Source organism: Mobula birostris, chromosome 12 (assembly GCF_030028105.1).
Source record: "Mobula birostris isolate sMobBir1 chromosome 12, sMobBir1.hap1, whole genome shotgun sequence".
Lineage (NCBI taxonomy): Eukaryota > Metazoa > Chordata > Chondrichthyes > Myliobatiformes > Myliobatidae > Mobula > Mobula birostris.
This window is the reverse complement of record NC_092381.1, coordinates 23,661,049-23,681,829: the sequence shown is the minus strand read 5'-3', so window position 1 is coordinate 23,681,829 and position 20,781 is coordinate 23,661,049. Positions and strand designations below refer to the sequence as shown.

Sequence of the window (20,781 nt, the reverse complement as noted above, 5' to 3'; positions counted from 1 at the left end):
TTAACGTCAGTAAGACAAGAGCTGATTGTGAACTTCAGGAAGAGTAAGACGAAGGAACACATACCAATCCTCATAGAGGATCAGAAGTGGAGAGAGTGAGCAGTTTCAAGTTCCTGGGTGTCAAGATCTCTGAGGACCTAATCTGGTCCCAGCATATTGATGTAGTTATAAAGAAGGCAAGACAGCAGCTATACTTTATTGGGAGTTTGAAGAGATTTGGCATGTCAACAAATACACTCAAAAACTTCTATAGTTGTACCTTGGAAAGCATTCTGACAGGCTGCATCACTGTCTGGTATGGAGGGGCTACTGCACAGGACCAAAAGAAGCTGCAGAAGGTGGTAAATCTAGTCAGCTCCATCTTGGGTTCCAGCCTACAAAGTACCCAGGATATCTTTAGGGAGCGGTGTCTCAGAAAGGCAGCATCCATTATTAAGGGCCTCCAGCACCCAGGGCATGCACTTTTCTCACTGTTACCATCAGGTAGGAGGTACAGAAGCCTGAAGCACACACTCAGCGATTCAGGAACAGCTTCTTCCCCTCTGTCATCAATTCCTAAATGGACATTGAATCTTTTTTTTTAATATACAATATTTCTGTTTTTGCACATTTTAAAAAATCTATTCAATATATGTAATTGATTTACTTGTTTATTTATTATTATTTTTAAATTTTATTTATTATTTTTTTCTCTCTGCTAGATTATGTATTGCATTGAACTGCTGCTGCTAAGTTAAGAAATTTCACGTCACATGCCAGTGATAATAAACTTGATTCTGAACTGCTGTGTTACTGTGACACTCCAAAATAAATAAATGTAACAGTCGCTATCTGCCATGGTGTAATTGAAATCAGAATATTCTGCAATCAAGCCCTTCTAATACTTAGGCTGGCACTGTGTACGATGTGAGATGATACGTTAAGCAAGGAATCAGAATCAGGTTTATTGTCACTGATATATATTGTGAAATCTGTTGTTTTAAGACCATAAGACCATAAGCTATGGGAGCAGAATTAGGCCATTTGGCCCATCAAGTCAACTCTGCTATTTCATCATGACTGATCCATTTTCCCTCTCAGCTCCAGTCTTCTGCCTTCTCCCTGTATCCCTTCATGTCCTGCCTAATCAAGAATCTATCAACCTCTGTCTTAAATATATCCAATGAATTAATTATTTATCAATATTTATTGTTGAATACAAAATTAGAATTATTCTCATTCTTGCACCAGCAATGCACGCAAGACATAAAAATCAACTTAAAGTTGCAAAAAGTAAATAAGTATTTACTCCAAAAGAGAGATAATGAGATAGTGTTCATGGGTTGATGGGCTGTTTGGAAATCTGATGGCAGATGGGAAGAAGCTGTTCCAAAAAACATTGAGTGCGGTTCTTCAGGCTCCTGCAGCTCTCCTGCGGGAGATAGAAATGAGGAGTGGGAATGACGCGGATGCTGAGCGTCCATAGAGGTGGAAGCATGGGCTTATGCAGGTACTAATATTTCAAGTAAAAGATTTTCTAAAAATTACCTGATTTATTTGGTCTTTATCGGTTGTAGTTGATGGCAGTTTTGTTGTTGGGAGAATGAACTATAACAGTTTCCCATATTACAGCAGTAACAACACTTCAAAGGTATTGAAGTTAGATGAAAAGTATTTTGGTATATCCTGAAAGGGAGCTGAGAACTGCCACATATATGTAAAACTTTGCTTTGCTTTGAAGTCACGTATAATGTATTTATAAACCACACGGCACTAAAGTAGTTTTGTTACCATCAGAACGGGGAAACCTACAGAGCGATACAAAGCTGCTGTCAGTGAGAACGTGATGTCCCAGCAAGCACACAGACCTCTCAGGTGAATCACAGACATGAGAAAATCTGCAAACGTTGGACCTCCAAAGCAACACACACAGAATTCTGGAGGGACTCGGCAGATCAGGGAGTATCTATAGAAAAGGGTAAACAGTCAACGTTTCAGGCCGAGACCCTTCTGCAGGGCCGAAATAGCAACTGCTTACTCTTCCATAGATGCTGCCTCAGGTGAATGTTAAAGATACTATAAGATTATATGAAGAAAAGCAGGAAGAGTCTCTCCGTGCTCTGGCCAGCATAGCCTCGTCCACTAGTGTCACTAATTATCTAATCATTCATCTCCTTGCAGCCTGAGATATCTCGCTGTGTGCAGATGAAATGGTGAGCCACAATTCAAAGATTCTTCATTGGACATTCCTACACTGCAAAGACGTTCAGTTCGTTGTGAGTTATGGGCATGCTACGTTGGTGCTGGGTGCCTGGCGACACTTGCGGGCTGCCCCCTGCACAACCCTCTCTGATTTGTTTTGTCACAAAATGATGCGTTTCACGGTATGCTTTCATGTACCTGACAAATGAAGCTAATCTATCTTTAGGCCAATCTATCTATCAAGTGATCATGAGGCCAAGACGGGTTCTAGATAATTCTTTTGTTTCTATTTCCTCGCACTGGGGCTAAGTTTGCTGATGACACTGTATCGGACAGTAGAGAGTGAAGAAAGATTATAACAGGCCCTAGATTATCTGGGGAAATGGCCTAAAGAAGAGCAGATGGAACTTAATTTGGACAAATGTAATGTGTTGCACTTTATTAAGCGAAACCAGAGCAGGACTTATACAGTAAATGACATGGCCCTGGAGAGTGTTGTAGAATAAAGAGAACGCACAGGCAGACTAGAGAAACAAGTAGACAAGGTGGTGAAAAGGGCACTTGGCATGTTTTCCTTCATTCAGGACACCGAGTATGGGAGTCGAGGCACCATCTAATGCATTGGTGAGACAACACTGAGAGTAACCCAGCCATTAGGTTTAAAGGATTCAGATGCATGTCACATTGACTGGAGGGCTTGAGTCATAAGGAGAAGCTGTGACTTTTTTCTCTGCAGTGTGAATCAATAGACGTGTATAAAATTACAAGAGGCATAAATAAGGTGAATGGTCACAGTCTTTTTCCCAGAGCAGGGTGTCTAAAACTTGAAGGCATAAGTTTAAGGTGAGAGGCCAATGATGTATGTTAGATTAGATTATGAGGACACGCAGTCCTCTTTTATTGTCATTTAGTAATACATGCATTAAGGAATGATACAATGTTCCTCCAGAATGATATCACAGAAACACAAGACAGACCAAGACTAAAAAAACTGACAAAAACCGCATAATTATAACATATAGTTACAACAGTGCAAAGCAATACCGTAATTTGATAAAGAACAGACCATGGGCACGGTAAAAAAAAGTCTCAGAGTCTCGAAAGTCCCATCATCTCACGCAGACAGTAGAAGGAAGAAAACTCTCCCTGCCATGAGCTTCCAGCACCGCAAACTTGACAATGCAGCATCCTGGAAGCACCTGACCACAGCCGACTCTGAGTCCATCTGAAAACTTCGAGCCTCCGACCAGCCCTCCGACACCCAGCACCGAGCACCATCTCTGCCGAGCGCTTCGACCCTGGCTCCGGCCACCAAGCACCAGGCAAAGCCGAGGACTCAGGGCCTTCCCCTCCAGAGATTCTCGATCGCACAGTAGCAGCGGCAGCGAAGGGCATTCCAGAAGTTTCTCCAGATGTTCCTCCGTGCTTCTCACATCTGTCTCCATCAAATCAGGATTGTGCACGGCAGCCCACTTGACAAATACAGACACCATTCACTGGAGAGGCCGCGCGCACTGCGTCGCGCCACCATCTTCTCCTCCTGGTGGGATCTTAGGAGCAACTTTTTTACACAAATGGTGAACAGCTTCTTCCCCTCTACTATATTTTTGAACAGTCCATGAACACTACCTCACTATTTCACTCTTTTCACACTATTAATTTATTTATATATATTTTATGTTACTGAGTACAATGTACAGTATTCCATTGTACTGATGCTGCAAAAATAACATATTTCACACCATATTTTAGTGATAATAAACCTGGTTCTGATTCTGATGGCTATATTTAATGAGTTCTCAGAGGAAGTTGTAGAGGTATTTATACAATTAAAGTTCAAAGTAAAATTTATTATCGGAGTGCATGTATGTCACCATATACCACCCTGAGATTTATTTTCCTGCGGGCAATCTTAGCAAATCTATGGAATAGTAACTATAACAGGATCAATGATAGATCAACCAGAGTGCAGAAGGCAACAAGCTGTCGAAATGCAAATATAAATAAAAAGCAATAAACACAAGACCAGGAAATAACAAATAAAGAGTCCTTAAATTGAGATTATTGGTTGTGGGAACATTTCAATGATGGGGCAAGTGAATGTAGTTATCCCCTTTTGTTCAAGAGCCTGATGGTTGAGGGGTAGTAACTGATCTTGAACCTGATGGTGTGAGTCCAGAGGCTCTTGTACCTTCTACCTGATGGCAGCAGCAAGAAAAGAGCATGGCCTGGGTGGTGGGGATCTCTGATGATGGATGCTGCTTTCCTACGACAATGTTTCACGAAGATGTACTCAATGGTTGGGAGGGCTTTACCCATGATGTACTGGGCAGAATCCACTACCTTTTGTATGATTTTCCATTCAAAGGCATTGGTGTTTCCATACCAGGTTGTGATGCAGCCAGTCAATGCTCTCTATTATACATCTATAGAGTTTGTCGAAGTTTTTAACGTCATGCCAAATCCCCGCAGACTCCTAAGGAAGTCAAGGCACTGGTTTGCTTTCTTTGCAATTGCATTTAAGTGCTGAGTACTATGTCTAAAGCATATTTAGACAAGTCCATGGACAGTAAGGTTTGGGATGTGGACTGAAAACAGGCAGATAGGACTTGCTGAGATGGATAAGATGAATTGAAGTTTCTGTGCTGTATGACTTCATGATTGCAGGACGCTAAATCAGCTGCAATTCTCTAAAGTTCAAGCAGTGGGGCAGTGAAACTGATTCCCGAATAATTTACACATGTACACACCCTCTACCCTCGGTACCACCAGGGATAAAATTTCTCCCAAATGAACTTTTATTCAAATATTATAATCCACACCTATCAAGGTTGCTGTGTCAAATGCCACTTAAGATGCAGGCATTGTACTTTTAAGAACATATCTTGATGGATCACAGTACATCTTGAATTATGGGATCGTAGACCAATGGAACATGCAAAGAGACCAGTTATCCTATTGAAACTGGTGTGGTGCCATTTCCTGCCTTTTCCCCATCGTCCTGCAATGTTACAGCATGAACAGAAGCCATTCAGCCCATCATGTCTGAATATCCTCTATTCTCCCTGTCTCCCACATAGCCTGTACTGCATTTCCTTACCCCACCTGGTGCGGTTTTCAGAAATGAGCACAATATCTCTACAGTGAACCAGACGTTTTGTTTTCCTCTAACCGGTTTTCATAACTTCCTTCCTTTCGTATTCTGTATATCTGTATGACTTTTTGCAGCTTTATCACTTTCAAAAAAATTGTCCATTCAAATCCCTAAATTTCCCTCGTTCCCTTTTAATATTGTACATTTAGTTACATTGTCTCCACTCATTCCTCCAATCCAGCTGTCACTTGGTAGATTTCACGTCCAAGGCATCTGCTTTTCTCACCACCTGACGTCTGTGATCACCGTCCACATTGTTCACAATGCGCCTATGCTATTTCTGTCCCGTTTCTGAGTATTCCCAATGTCAGCCTGCAGTTAGAGGAACTTCTCTTCATTAACTTCCTCTTTCCCGCTAAAGTAAAACAATCGCACAGATTGAGACGATGCTGGGACTGTTGTTCAATCCACCCCCTTTCCTCTTTGCAGCAGTTGTTCCCAGATCTGAGTAATTACTGCAAAGCCACGTTCACACAGTCAGCTGTTTAACACTTAAATACATGATTATAGACAAATAACTACAAGAAGAGATAAGATTTTAATTAAGCTTCTTCAGACTTATAAGCATTTCGGAGCAGAATGCACTTTAAGTCCAAAAGTTCTGAGTAAATTAATCAAAGTACATATATGTTACAATGCACTACTCTGAGATTCATTTTCTTGCAGCAAAAAAAGAAATACAATAGAATTTATGAAAAACTATACACAAAGACTGACTATACTAGGCAGAATAATGGTTCAACATAGACTAGATGGGCTGAAGGGCTTTTTTCTGTGCTGTGATTCTCTATGACCTTGACTGACAAACAATCAATGTGCAAAAAAAAAGGCTGAGATTAGGAGGGTCCTGATGAAAGGTCTGGGCCCAAAATGTTGACTGTTTATGCTTGCCTGGCCCTGCTGAGTTTTCCAGCATTTTGGGTGTATTCCTGAGAATAGGAATTGTAAAGAGTCCTTGAAAGTGAGTCTTTAAGTTGTAGAACCAGTTCAGTGTTGGAGTAAGTGAAGTTATCCACTCTGGTTCAGGAGCCTGATGGTTGAGGGGTAATAACTGTTCCTGAACCTGGTGGTGTTGACCATAAGACTTCTGGACCTCCTGCCTGACAGTAGTAGTGAGAAGAGGACATGGTCTGGGTGGTGGTGGTTTTTGATGATGGATGTTACTTTCTTGTGGCAGTGCGTAATGTAAATATATTGACTGCTTCAACAAATTAACTTGTATGCTATAAAAATATTTTTGTATAAAATATGCCTTTCCTGAAAGCACAAATTTAAATCTGGTGACATACAAGAGTACAGCTGGAGTGGGACATTCTAGAGCGATAGGGCAGCCAAGTCTGCAGCCTGCCTGGGGAGCACAGTATAGCATTACTGTGCTGTTGGCTGGGTACCTTGTAAAAACAGGGAGGGAACCACAGAGTCCAAATCTCCCTATGGGTGGGTGTGACTGCTACACGGCAAGTGCTTTGCAGAGCAGAGAAGTCCCACAGGTCCTGTGATTCTGGTAATCTGCTTTCGGCTGGGTGGGTTGAGGAGGAGAGGGGTTGTTATTCGTCAATTCAACAAGAATTCGGAACAAAATGAGCTGGACGCATTTCAGCAAATAAGATCATGGCTCTTCTCGTCTTGCTTTATCAACATCGTGGAATTATTTGCCCAGTCTGTTGCAGACATCGATATAATTAGTCTTTTGGCAAATCAGCAATCCAATTACCCTGACATGGAATTATAATTAGTTTCAAAATATTTGTTGAAGTTAAGTTATCAGTGAATCCACAGCGACAATCGTGTGCCTTCATTAGATTAAAAAATTCTCGGGCCAGTCAGTCGGACAGGTTGAAGAATGATACATTGATAATAAATGAAAAGCTAACCTTGCTTCTTTGATTAAGTCCATAGCATCCGCAAGCTTCTGATGTCAGTTGCTTAGTTACCAAGTATTTGTCAAACTTCAGTTAGATAGGAGTTGTAAGCTCGGTAAATTTCCCGAGTCGCTTTTGTCTGAAACCAGCAACTCTGTGAGGGATATCAATTTAACAGATTAAGATCGATGGGAAATGTAAAGTGTCATAATGGATCCAGCACAGGGTTGCTTTATCTTCTACACTCACTTTGAAGAAGAATCGGTATCACTTGTACAAGGGTTACAAAATATGATTGACTAGTGAGACTCTGTTCCTTTATCTCTATCTCTACTCTTGCTTAGCTCCAACAAGCTTCCAGACGCCATCCCAGAAACAACCTTACCCTATCAGTACTCAAATAGCCAAGGGTTATATAGTTATATACCAACTTTGATGAGAAGGACCAGGGCATCGAGAACCTATCAACCACAAACCTAAAGAAACACACACAAAATGCTGGGGGAACTCAGCAGGCCAGGCAGCATCTATGGAAAGGAGTAGCAGTCGTCGTTTCAGACCAAAACCCTTCATCACGTACTACTTTGATTTCCAGCATCTGTAGATTTTCTCTTGTTTGTGACAAACGTAAAAAGTTATTTTAATTTATGCCACGGCAACATAGCAGTTAACACGGTGCTATTACAGCGCAGCGAATCAGAGATCAGAGTTCAATTCTGACACCATCTGTTAAAGGTCTGAACGCCCTGTCCAGGGACTGCGTGGGATTTCTCTGGCTGCGTGGGTTTCCTCCCGCATACCAATGACATACCGGTTAGCTGGTCATTGGAAGTTGTCCCGGGATTAGACCAAGGTTAAATCAAGGGTTGCTGGGCAGCACAACTCAAAGGGCTAGAAGGGCCTATTTCACTGTGTATCTCAATAAATAAAATAAAAGATAAATAAAATATTTAGAGATACAGTACAGTAACAGGCACCTCCTGCCCATGACCAATTAACCTACTAACCTGTCGGTCGGTCTTTGGAATTTGGGAGGAAAGCAGAGCAACTGGACGAAACCCTCGCAGTCACAGGGAGAATGTACGTACAGTGGTAGGAGTTGAACCCAGATCATTGGTGCGGCAAAGCATTACACTTGCCTCTACGCTATGTTCCTGGACCCAAAGTGCCACCATTCCTTAAAAGGGGTTTCCAAACTGGAGTCCACAGACCCCTTGCTTAATGGTATTGGTCCATGGCATGAAAAAGTTTGGCTGAAGAGTAAAGCCCCAGCTCTGGGGGTACCTGTAGGCCAGGGTCCTGTAGGAAGCCCATGACGTAAAGAACAGATGGTGGATGCAGAGATTTCTTAAGGCTCAGCAACTCACTGATAGCTAGGATGTGCACAGATTCTTCCACATTGTTGAGGTCTTTCAGGGCCCAAACATTCAAGTCTCCCCCACCTGGGGCCAAGAATGGAGCAAACTCGTTTCTACTCTGGGATAGACTCTCTCTATCCTTCTTGTGCATCCCATCATTTTAATTTCTCAGAACTCTCCTCATCCACGATGTTCCAGAGAGGAACAGAATCCAAGTTTTTTTTTAAGACATGCAGCAGAATAACAGGTTGTTCCGATCCAATTGACCCACGCTGACCAATTATACCCGTACGACCAATTAACCTACTAACCCATATGTCTTTGGAATGTGGGAGGAAACTGCAGGGAGAACTTACAAACTCCTTACAGACAGCAGCAGGAATTGAATCTGGAGCTTCGGCGCTGGAATGGGTGTTACACTAACCGCTACGCTTTGTTCTGCCCAAATTTGTCCACCCTCTCCTTATTGCTTCTAGTCTTTATTACAGACAACATCTTGATGAACCTCCTCTGCACCCTCTACATCCTCCCTAGAATGGGGCGGTCAGTATTAAACACAGTTCTACAAATGTAGCCTAGCCAGAAGCCCTGTGCCACCAGCTACCTCGCAGACTACTCACCTGGCCGCTCCGCCCTCAAAGGTTCAGAAAGGGAATTCCAGAGTTGAGACAGTCCATACAAGAATGACATCTTGTAATCCATATATTCATAGTCGTAGTCATAGTCATACTTTATTTATCCCGAGGGAAATTGGTTTTCGTTACCGTTGAACCATAAATAATTAAATAGTAATAAAACCATAAGTAATTATATAGTAATATGTAAATTATGCCAGGAAATAAGTCCAGGACCAGCCTATTGGCTCAGGGTGTCTGATCTTCCAAGGGAGCAGTTGTAAAGTTTGGTGGCCACAGGCAGGAATGACTTCCTATGACGCTCAATGTTGCATCTCGGTGGAACGAGTCTCTGGCTGAATGTACTCCTGTGTCCAAACAGTACATTATGTAGTGGAGACATTGGGAGACATTGTCCAAGATGGCATGCAACTTGGACAGCATCCTCTTTTCAGACACCACCATCAGAGAGTCCAGTTTCATCCCCACAACATCAGTGGCCTTACGAATGAGTTTGTTGATTCTTTTGGTATCTGCTACCCTCAGCCTGCTGCCCCAGCACACAACAGCAAACATGATCGCACTGGCCACCACAGACTCGTAGAACATCCTCAGCATCGTCCGACCATCATAGTTAGGGACATACAAAGTACAACAAATGGAAGAAATTAGAGATTCAGAAGGGCTGTTGAATTGAATAGGGCTACGAAGACAGGGAGGGCCATCGCTCTGGGCTAATTTGAACACAAGGGTGAAGATATTAAAATAATGGCAGTGTCAGTCCAGGGTCAGATAACAGCAACTGAGCACAGGACAGGTTGATGGATGAAGTAACGGAGTAGGCAGCACAGTTTTGACAGAGTTCAGGTTTTCAGGGAATGAACAGGGAGAAGCCATGCAGGGCAGCATTGGAATATCCTCCTTTTGTCCCCAAATATGTCAAAGTTATTGGTATTGATTTAGTACCAGGATACAGAAAAAAACTGTTCATACAGATCAAATCATTACAGAGTGCATTGAGCTAGAATAAGGTAAAATAATAACAATGCAGAATAAAATGTAAGGATATTGAAAAAGTGCAGTTCAGGTAAGCGATAAAGTGCAAGGTAATAATGAGATATGAACTGAAATTGTCAAATCTATAAACTATTTATACAGATGCATTTGGGCCATGATGCTCACGAAAGTTCGAGTATACTTGAGTACTTAAAAGGACTTAATCTTACTTTATTTCTCATTGTAACATTACAGTGATTTTTTATGTATTGCATTGTACTGCAGCCGCAATACAACAAACTTCATGCCGAATGTCAGTGATGTAATCACACCAACTATCAGCCATGATGAAATGGCAGAGCAGACTTGATGGGCCAAATGGTCTAATTCTGCTCCCTGTATCTCATGGTCTTATAAAAATGAATACAGTGTACTTCTAAAATTACTGAAAGCCTGATTCTCATGCTGAGTCTGACTTGACATTATTCCACTCTCAACAGCTGTGTAAATATTTACATCGGAGATCGCCCGTATGAAGGCTTGCTCGTGGATTGTGGGAAGCGCTTGGGAATGCTAAATGTATGTTTGTAACACTACTTGTTTTCCTTTCTCCCAGTTTGCTTATGGAGTCCCAGATCTATCCCTTAAGGACATAGCCTGTAGCCAGTTCCTCCTTGACCGCTTCATCATCTTCTCCAGTTGGCGAGGGCTGCGCACGGTCCTGAACGGAATGTGTGTCCTCTCCCAGCAACGGCTCCAGAGAGTAGAGGATGCACTTTATGCAAACGTGGATTTCTTTAAGCTCTTTCAAGTGGTAGGCCTGTTATTCTACTTGCTTTTCATTGTTAGAACATAGTTATTTGCTGTTAAAAACCTTCATCACATGTTTTTTTTTGCCTGATTTCATCTTTACATTAACTTCAAGATGAAAGTCACCAGTTGTTGATTTTCAGTAATTCATACATTCTTTATGAATTTTCTTAAATTTGAATATTACCTAGCAGGTAAATAGAAAAATAACTAGAGTGAAGAAACAGTCTTCTCAAACAATGATTTTGAGGCAACCTAGAATTAACATCTTTATGGAATTAGGCAGAAATGGGTGTTAGTGGTCTTGTAGGAAACATTTAGTACTTTTTTAAAGGAGGGGAGGGCGGGAGAGACGAGTGAAGGTTTAGGAGCGACATGGATGGCTGAAGGAAGGACGCAATGTGTAGGAGATTAGATCTGGAGGAATGATGAGGGCTGGTGGTGGTTGAACAGAAAATCAGAAACAGGAAGACACAGAACCTGTTTGATGTTGAGCTGAATTTCTGATCTAAGCATGAAAATATCCAAAACAAACTCTGTTTTCTTTTCAGCTTCCGAAAGTGCTGAACAGGCATGCAAAAGGAATAGACGTGCACTTTTGGATAAGGATTTTAAATGATGCGTCATCCGTCCTGGAAGAGGTAACAAAGTACAGTGTTTGTGTTCAAAATCGTATATGAAATATTCTGTTCCATCTCATCGCTGCTATAAAAAGAAAAGCCCTGTGCTTCAATCCATCTGTCCAAGAAGGACCATTTCAGAATGCCCTGAATTATGTGAAATGGTCCACACTCATTTGAAACTGAGTAAAAGTAGCTAGAGTTAATTTTATATCGGTTTGATATTGAAACTTGTTTTTTTCTCATACAGCAGTGCAGCTGTTGTACACTGATGTCATGGTATTAACCATACTGGATGGAGCAATCTTTCCCAAACCCCATTCAACCTCCCTAGGCAACTAAAACTATTGTATGAGTTCATTACCAGGTTACTCACTCTGCCTGGCTGCATTCCAGGAGGTTTTGTTACATGGAACCCCTCCTTCATCTCCATCCCTCCCATGATGGGTCATCAGTTTTCAAAGCTCATGCTACTGCAGGGCCTTCAGCCATGTCTACTGATTTGTCTACATGAACTGCTCGTCCTGTTCATATACCTGTCCAAATGTATTTTAAATGTTGAAACTATACACCCCTCTGGCAGCTTCTTCCACTTACCTGCCACCCTCCATATGCAGTAGAAGTTTCACCCCGGGTTCTTTTTAAATCTCCCTCGCCTTAAATCTATACCCTCTAATTTCAAAGGCCCCAGCCCTTTGAAAATGACAGTGACCATTCACCTTATCCAACCCCTCATGATTTTATATATCTCTGTAAGGTCACCCCCTCAGCCTCTTGTGCTCCAGGGAAAAGGCCCAGTCTCTCCTTATAACTCAAGCCTTGCAGCCCCAATAACATTCTCTCCAGCAAAATTACATTCTTCCTGTAGTTGGGCAACCAGACCTGCACACAATATTCCAAGTATGATCTCACCAACGTCTTGTACATTTGTAAATTGAAATTACAAACCCTAGACTCAATGGCCTGACCAATGAAGGCAAGTCTTCAGTTTCTTCCCACTACAGATAAAAGGCTCCTCGTGATAGGATGACTTTTGATGGTCATTCAAATAGCTTTACTATATATGCTACAAATGCTTCTGTTCAAAAATTAAAATGTCCTGAAAAATTGAAAAGACAAACATGTTTAGCTTGGTGCAAATGATTTGTCTCCTGGGTTTGGAGCAGTCTCAGAAATTATTTTTTATTTACTGGCTACTCTTGAAAATCCTTCTCTCTATTTAGCATTCTGAATCTCTGTATAAGCTGCCTTCTTTTCGGACTGTTCGTTGGGACTGAGGATGACTAACATCCACTCTGGTTTTGTGGGTTCTGAGGTGGCTGATGAAGTCAATGTGGGAATGACAGATGGGGCAGGAGGGTTCCGATGGAGCGGGTGGGTGGATGACTGGTTTGTAAGGTGGCTTGCTACTCACACAAGGTCTCTGTGTGCTCCCATCACATGCTCTTGAGGCTATTAATACCATTCAGAATGCTAATTTTCCCCTTAAAGTAGTACCTACCCTCCTGTTGTAAGTACTTGTACCTATTTGGTCGATATGTTCTGTTATCATCAGGACAGTGATGATAAGAGCTTGTCAGTGTGTTGGTGGAAATAAGAACTGGAACCTTGCCATGCCACTATTTGGAAATGAGCTGGTGGTTCTTTTCACTTCTTCCTGAAGGAACTCCACAAAAATGCCTCTCATTTCCCTTCCTAACATTAATGGAGCAGCTTGACCTTTCCAAGTTTCTATTTTGGAACATAGAACACTACAGCACATTACAGGCTCTTCATCCCACAACGTTGTGTAGGCCTTTTAACCTACTCTATAATCAACCTAACCTCTCCCTCCGAAATAACCATTTTCTATCAACCACATGCCTATCTATGAGTTTCTTAAATATCTCTAATGCATCTGCCTCTGTCACCACCCCTTGCATGGCGTTCCACACAACTACCACTCTCTCTGTAAAGAACTTACCTCTGACATCCCCTATACTTTCCTCCCATCACCTTAAAACTAAGCCCCTTGTATTAGCCATTTCCACCTGGGGAAAAAGGGTAATGGCTGTCCACTCTATTTATGCCTCTTGTCATCTTGTACATTTCTAAAGTTACCTCTCACCCTCCTTTACACCAAAGAGAAAAGCCCTAGTTCACTCAGCCTATCTACATAAGACATGCTCTCTAGTCCATGCAGCATCCTGGTAAACCCATTCTGCACCCTCCTCTATCTTGTTGCTTTGTTAATTCAATCATGAATGAAGAGACGGATGTCCTCAATACTTTTCAATTTATTTCCACACAGTTCACTGCACAGGACAGTGTTCGGGATTTACAGCAGGTTGTTTACCCATTGTTTACTGAGGGCGGTCCTGCATCATTCAGTCAACTGATGGACCTGTTATCGAGTCTAATCTGTGGGTATCCTGAGAAAGGAGGATCCAGGGTTTTCTCTTTTAATTGGTATGAAGATAACAACTACAAGGCTTTCCTGGGAATTAATAACACAAAGAAAGAGTCTAAGTATACGTATGATTATGCAACAAGTAAGTATTTACCATCGAGCTTCTATAGACATAAGCGTTCATTCACAAACAGTGACTGCAGTGTGTCCAGTCCGTGAAACACACTGCATTTACTCACCCACCTACTCTAACAGCACCAAATTCAACAGTAACGCTGTATATAGAGAAAAGATTAGTTTTATTTGTCACATGCACGTCGAAGCATACAGTGAAATGCGTGACCCATGACAACAACCAACACCGTCCGAAGATGTGCTGGGGGCAGTCCGCAAGTGTTGCCATGCCTCTGATGCCAACATTGCATGCTGACAGCTTACCATCCTTTACTACCCGAATCTGAGAGTGAAGCCGAACACCCGGCGGAAATCCTCCCCATCACAGCGCGAACGTACGAACTCCTTACAGACAGCAGCGAGAATCGAACCCTAGCCACTGGCACTGTAAAGTGTCATGTTAACTTCTACACTACCATGCTGCTCCTGTACAGAAACAAGACCACCTTACAGTACTGTGCAAAAGCCTTAGGCGCATGCTGTATCTGTGGAATTCGTTGCCACAGGCAGCTGTGGAGGCCAAGTCATTGGGTGTATTTAATAATAATAATTACTTTATTGATCCCAAGTGGGAAATTATATCATTACAGCGGCAACATTTAAAAACACATTTAGCTAAAACAATAAATAATAATAAATGGAATAATAATAGCAATAATATTTGCTAATAATAAAGTACAGAATAATAGGTTAGATTATGAGGACACACAGTCCTCTTTTATTGTCATTTAGTAATGCATGCATTAAGAAATTATACAATTTGTTCCTCCAGAATGATATCACAGAAACACAAGACAAACCAAGACTAAAAAAAACTGACAAAAACCACATAATTATAACATATAGTTACAACAGTGCAAAACAATACCATAATTAGATGAAGAACAGACCGTGGGCACGGTAAAAAAAAGTCTCAAAGTCTCTCGAAAGTCCCATCATCTCACGCAGACGGTTGAAGGGAGAAACTACAATAAAGTACAAAATAATAATAAAGTACAAGAAAATAATATACACAATAATAATGTACAAAATAATAAAACAGAGACTATCGTACTATGATGTGTGTTCTCCTGTCACAGAGATGAACTGTTGTATATGCTTATTGCATTTGGTAGGAAAGATTTTCGGTAGCAATCCTTGCGACAGTAAAGCTGAATGAGCCTGTTCGAAAGGGTGCTCCACTGTTTATTCAGTGGGTCATGGAGAGGATGAGCCAGATTGTCCATAGCGGATAACAGTTTGTTTAGTGACCTCCTCTCCACCACTAACTCAGAAGAGTCGGATTGTAGCCAAGGACAGATCCAGCTTTCTTGATGGAATCTAATTAGTCTTCTTGCATCACCAGCACCAATGCTGCTCCCCCAGCATCGGGCAGAGGTTGTTAGATTCTTGATTAGTCAGGGTGTGAAGGCATACAAGGGAGAAGGCAGGAGACTGGGTCTGAGAGGAAAAATGGATCAGCCATGATGAAATGGCGGAGCAGACTCTATGGGCCAAATGGTCTAATTCTGCTCCTATATCTTATGGTCTTATGCCTCTACCACTTTTTCCAGCAGTTGATGCTATATCGCCCTCTATGTGAAAAACCTACCCCTCAGGTCCCCTCTAAATTTCTCCCCTCTCACCTGAAAACTATGTGCTCTAGTTTTGGACTCCCTGGGGAAAAAGATGACTGTGTCCATTTACCATATATGGCAACTCATGAAGTTATAATGTTATTTCATCACTGGTTCTAAATCCTGGAACTCTTTGCCCAACAGAAATATGGAAATGACTTTGCTGAAAGGAATTATCCTATTAATTTGCACTACTGTCGTGGGTGGGTACTCTGTCAATAGTGTTCATGAGCTGTAAACTGATGAAACTAAGTGCTGAGAGTGGGTATCCATCAAATATTGTCAATATCTGCTTGGAAGGATTTTATTTTATTCTGGTCATTTCTATTGGAATAAGTAGCAGTCTATGATGGTCAGATTACTAATATTTGATAATGTTTTCTGTAGCTCCCTTCTGTAACGCACTTAATCAAAACATGGAGTCCAACCCTGCAACCAAGATAGTCTGGAACGTTTTGAAGCCGTTACTAATGGGCAAGGTTCTGTTCTCTCCAGATTCTCCTGCAACACGACAGCTGATGAAAAATGTGAGTTCACTGAATTGTTGGGATAATTCCATCAGAACCTAAGCAACACATAGCACAGGTCCTTCTGTACACTATTTCCATGATGCCAGAGTCCATCCTACTGTGTTGCCCATTTATTCCCTGTTCTTGCTTGTTCCTGAACTGAATGGCCCGTTAGGTGTCATCAGATGACATTTCAGAGCTAAACATATTGCTATGGATCCAGAATTACGTTTGGGCCAAAATGGGTTAGTCAGCAGATTCTCTACCCTATGATTAACCAAATAGGTTCGAAGACGTCTCATTAGTTTCATGGCTAGCATTGATAATTTCACATGCATGTAATGCTATCATTTGAGGACAGTTTATTAATTTGCTTGTGTATTTCTCTGCTTATGAGAATGCTAACTTTGAATGAAGTTGTATATACTGCAAATGAGCATCATTATTGGATTAACCTGGATTTTGCAGTGTACTGAAGACTGGAAGTCCACTGAAAACCAAGACTTGGTTTACACACAGTAGCCTATTGGCTGCAATCAGCCTTACATTGTTAAACACAAGACAATAATTGCTTCTCCAGAGAACGTGAAGGTGGTGAATTTGTATCTGTATTCAGATAAGATGGCTGAACAATGCTTTAGGAAATACAGAATGAACGCTTGTCAAATATTTTTTCAGTTTGTAGGTTTTGCATTGCATGTCAAATGCTGCTTTTGGTTTTGAAGAGTGATTAAGGTCATCTTTTACATGCTGCACAAGTTGGAAAATAGAGCAACATAGTCTATGGTCATTGGTTCCAAACCAACATTCAATAGGTCTCTTCAAATGCTCAATATGGTATTGTGTCTCAAAGTGCAAGACTCAGCCAGCCCAAATACTTGCAAAGCGTCAGAAGATTCAGGATAATGCCTTGGTTTTACTGAAAAATTTCCTCCGGCTGTTTTTGATTCCCTGGATATATTTTACAGGCATCATATCACACATACAGTGTAATATCTGATCACCCAGTGAGACGCTTAGCAGCTCCTGTAAATGACTGTATTATTTAAAAGAAGAATTTGTTCAAGCCAGTCTTCCATACTTGTGTCCTTGAAGTATTTAAATGGAGCATAAACTGATACATGGTGTCGGAAATTTCTTCACAGGCTAACGTCACTTTTGAGGAACTGCACAGACTGAAACAAGTTGGAAAGGTGTGGGGGGAGGTGAAGATTCAGCTTTGGAACTTCTTCCAAAACAGCGTGCAAATGAACATAATACGAGTAAGTGCTGGCAAGCAAAGTGTTTCCCCACATGCCAAGCAGCTATCTCTCAAATCATTAACTTCTATCAGCATATTTATCTGGAATGTTAAATTGCCTCTGATGGACTTACCAGCAGATTTGAGCAGATTTCTGGCCTATTTATACTGGTGTCGAGAATATTTCCCTCCTTTAGTGTGTAGATTTAGATTGGATTTATTTGTCATGTATACTGTATTGAAATGCATTTTATTTGCATTAACAACCCACTCAAGCTAAGGGTGGGCTGGGGGCAGCCCGCAAGCTTTAGTGCACATTCCAGTGCCGACATAGCACGCCCACCATGTTCAGCCGAACAAAACGCAGCTGACATACAATAAGCTACAAGAATGACAAGGACAAAATGACGACAGCAAAACAAGTCCTTTTCTCACCTTCTCACCCAAACACACAGTCGGGCCTACATCTCCAGGCCAGGCTGTCTCCGGGCCTCTGACCTCCAGTCCTTCATCCAGGCTACAAGCTCACTGATGTGCTGACATCAGGCCTCTGACCTCTGAACTCGATGACCCAGGGGTTTCCCCACACTCACCAGCTCCAGGTTGTGCAATGCAAGCCTTCATAGTGTCAAGTTAGATTCTTAAATTTGCCAGAGATTGTTTTAAGATTAGAAATTGACAGAGGAATTCAAGAATTGTAAAATACTCATGGTGCTCTAATACTTCTCAATGGGCTTTCTGCATTCCAGAGGACTGACACATGGAGATTTAACTATGTAGGGTGATATATGATATGAATTTGGGCAACTTTAAACCATTTCCAGGAGGCCATGTACCTAGTATACAAAATTGCCCCTAATACTGCATTAATTCATCCACTCAACCCTGAGTTGTCATAGGAGAATTAGTATGGGAAGGGATTTTATTTTAAACCATTGCAGAATGGAGGTTATTTGCTGATCTTTCATCTAAGGCGCATTGGTGGGATTCAAATCAACACACATGAAATGCTGGAGGAACCCAGCAGTTCAGGCAGCATCTATGGAAAAGAGTAAACAGTCGACGTTTCAGGTCGAGACCCTTCTTCAGTTGGCTTTAACCCTACCTCATCATGTTTAATAAAGGACTGCATGTATTCACATATGCACACAATATGCTTCACGTGCCTTTTCAAAAGCAATTTAAATCAGAACCAGGTTTATTATCACGGACATACACTGTGAAATTTGTTGTTTCGTGGCAGCAGTACAGAGCAAGACATAAGAATTACTATAGACACAATAAATTCCCATGCACGCCCCTGTCTACCAGGCCTGGGAACATTTGCAGCTAACCTGTCATAGAAAGAAGTTTAATCCTTGGTATGTTTTTTCACTACATTCCTTGCCTTTTATTTCCCACAGGATTCAATAAAAAACCCCACAGTGTCATACTTCATAAACAGGCAACTGGAAGACATGGACATGACAGCCAATGACATCATAAACTTCCTAAACAACAGACCATTCAGTGATAGCGCAGACGGAGCGCCAATCTTCACCTGGCAGAATATTTATAATGTAACTGATCAGATCCTCACCACTTTCAATAACTATATGGAGGTAAGAAAACAGGAAAATTGATCAAGCTCGGATCATGTTGTAGAGGTAAACCGTGCCTGTTTGCTGTAACTCTGCAACACAACTACACCCTGGCAGATAAGCTTAGTGTTGTACAGGAACCATTTCTTATTTTATGTTTCAGGATGATTTATTCACTTTCAGACCGTTATTTCTATATCACCATCCCAAATTGACCATAGGAGGGAGTTGGGTGGGTGGGTTGCGAATTATGGTTTCGAACGGCAGCCCTTGTAATGAGTAAACCCCACAGTTTTGCCTCAGTCACAGTGAGGGAACAACAGGGTACTTAGACCATAAGACACGGGAGAATTAGGCCCTGAAGCCCAACAGATCTTCGTCACCATTCCATCATGGCCGATTTATTATCCCTCTCAACCCATTCTCCTGGCCTTCTCACAGAATCCTTTGGTATCCTTACTAATCAAGAACCTATCAACTTCTGCTTTGAGTATACCCAGTTTCCAGCTGATCTGGAATTTTGAGGTGCTGGTGTTCCCGTGCACCATCTGGCCCCTTCTCCTGGCTGGACTCTTACTCTGTACTTTTCTTGCGGTCAAAGGTGTTGACTTGGAACAGTGCGGCAGCATTAAAAACAGATTTATTATCATTGGCACGTCACTGTATTTGTTGTTTTGCATCAGCGGTGCAGAGGAGTACAAAAAAAATTACTATAAGGAATATAACAAAATAAATAAACAGAGCAAGAAAAGAGCAAAATAGCCATGGTTCATGGACCATTCAGAAGTCTGGTGGTGGAGCGGATGAAGCTGTTCCTAAAATGTTGAGTGTGTGTCCTCAATCCCCTGTACTTCCTCCTCGATGGTAGTAATAAGAAGAGGGCAAGTACTGGATGGTGAGTGTCCTTCACGACGGGTGGCACCGCCGTTTGAAGATGTCCGCGATAGTGGGGAGGCTGGTGCCTCTGACGGAGGTGACTGAGTCTATAACCCTCTGACTAGTCATCCAGCTGACTAGGTCATAGCACAGTAACTGGTCTAGGCCTCTCTTCAGCAACATCAGCAACATCAGGAATAGGTAGAACCACAGCATCGAGTGCTTTTCACACTCCCTTTTAAAAATCTCATCCTCGTGTTTAACTCCCTCCTTGGCCGCACATTTCAGTCATCTCCATTTCTATAATGACCCCCGTCTTCCTCTGCCTGCCAATGGGCAGTCATTTTCAATGCCCCTTTTTTGATGCTATGACTCCAAGCTTTGTAGTTTCATTTCCAAACAGCAATGCCACTCTATCTTTATCTCCTCCCTGAAGATCATTGGAATTGTGTATATTATTGTCACATGTACTGAGGTACTGTGAAAAGCTTGTCTGGCATTACAATTCATGCAGATAAAATCATTGTGCAGTGCACTGGGATAATACAAGGTAACAGAATGATCCCAGGAATGAAAGGGTTAAAGCAAGAGAAATTTTCAGTGGCTCTTTACTCACTGAAGTTTAGAAGAATGAAGGGAGATCAGATTGAACCTATCGAGCATTGATAGGCATAGAGTGGATGTGGAGAAGATGTTTCCATTATAGTCTGGGACCAGAGGGCACAGCCTCAGAATACAAGGACGTCCCCTTAGAACAGAGATGACGAGGAATTTCTTCAGCTGGAGGGTGGTGAATCTGTGG

The 20,781-nt window shown here is 41.8% G+C and overlaps 1 protein-coding gene across 3 annotated transcripts in view; it reads left to right on the top strand.

Moving 5' to 3' along the window:
• Positions 1-20,781, top strand: part of abca4b (ATP-binding cassette, sub-family A (ABC1), member 4b) — a 173,075-nt gene that overhangs the window by 18,011 nt on the left and 134,283 nt on the right. For all 3 annotated transcript variants that reach the window (XM_072273476.1, XM_072273475.1, XM_072273477.1), the window contains 6 exons: positions 10,782-10,979; positions 11,527-11,616; positions 13,886-14,126; positions 16,162-16,301; positions 17,429-17,545; positions 18,927-19,124. In XM_072273476.1, the coding sequence (XP_072129577.1) occupies positions 10,782-10,979; positions 11,527-11,616; positions 13,886-14,126; positions 16,162-16,301; positions 17,429-17,545; positions 18,927-19,124 (984 nt within the window). The remainder of the gene's footprint in view (positions 1-10,781; positions 10,980-11,526; positions 11,617-13,885; positions 14,127-16,161; positions 16,302-17,428; positions 17,546-18,926; positions 19,125-20,781) is intronic.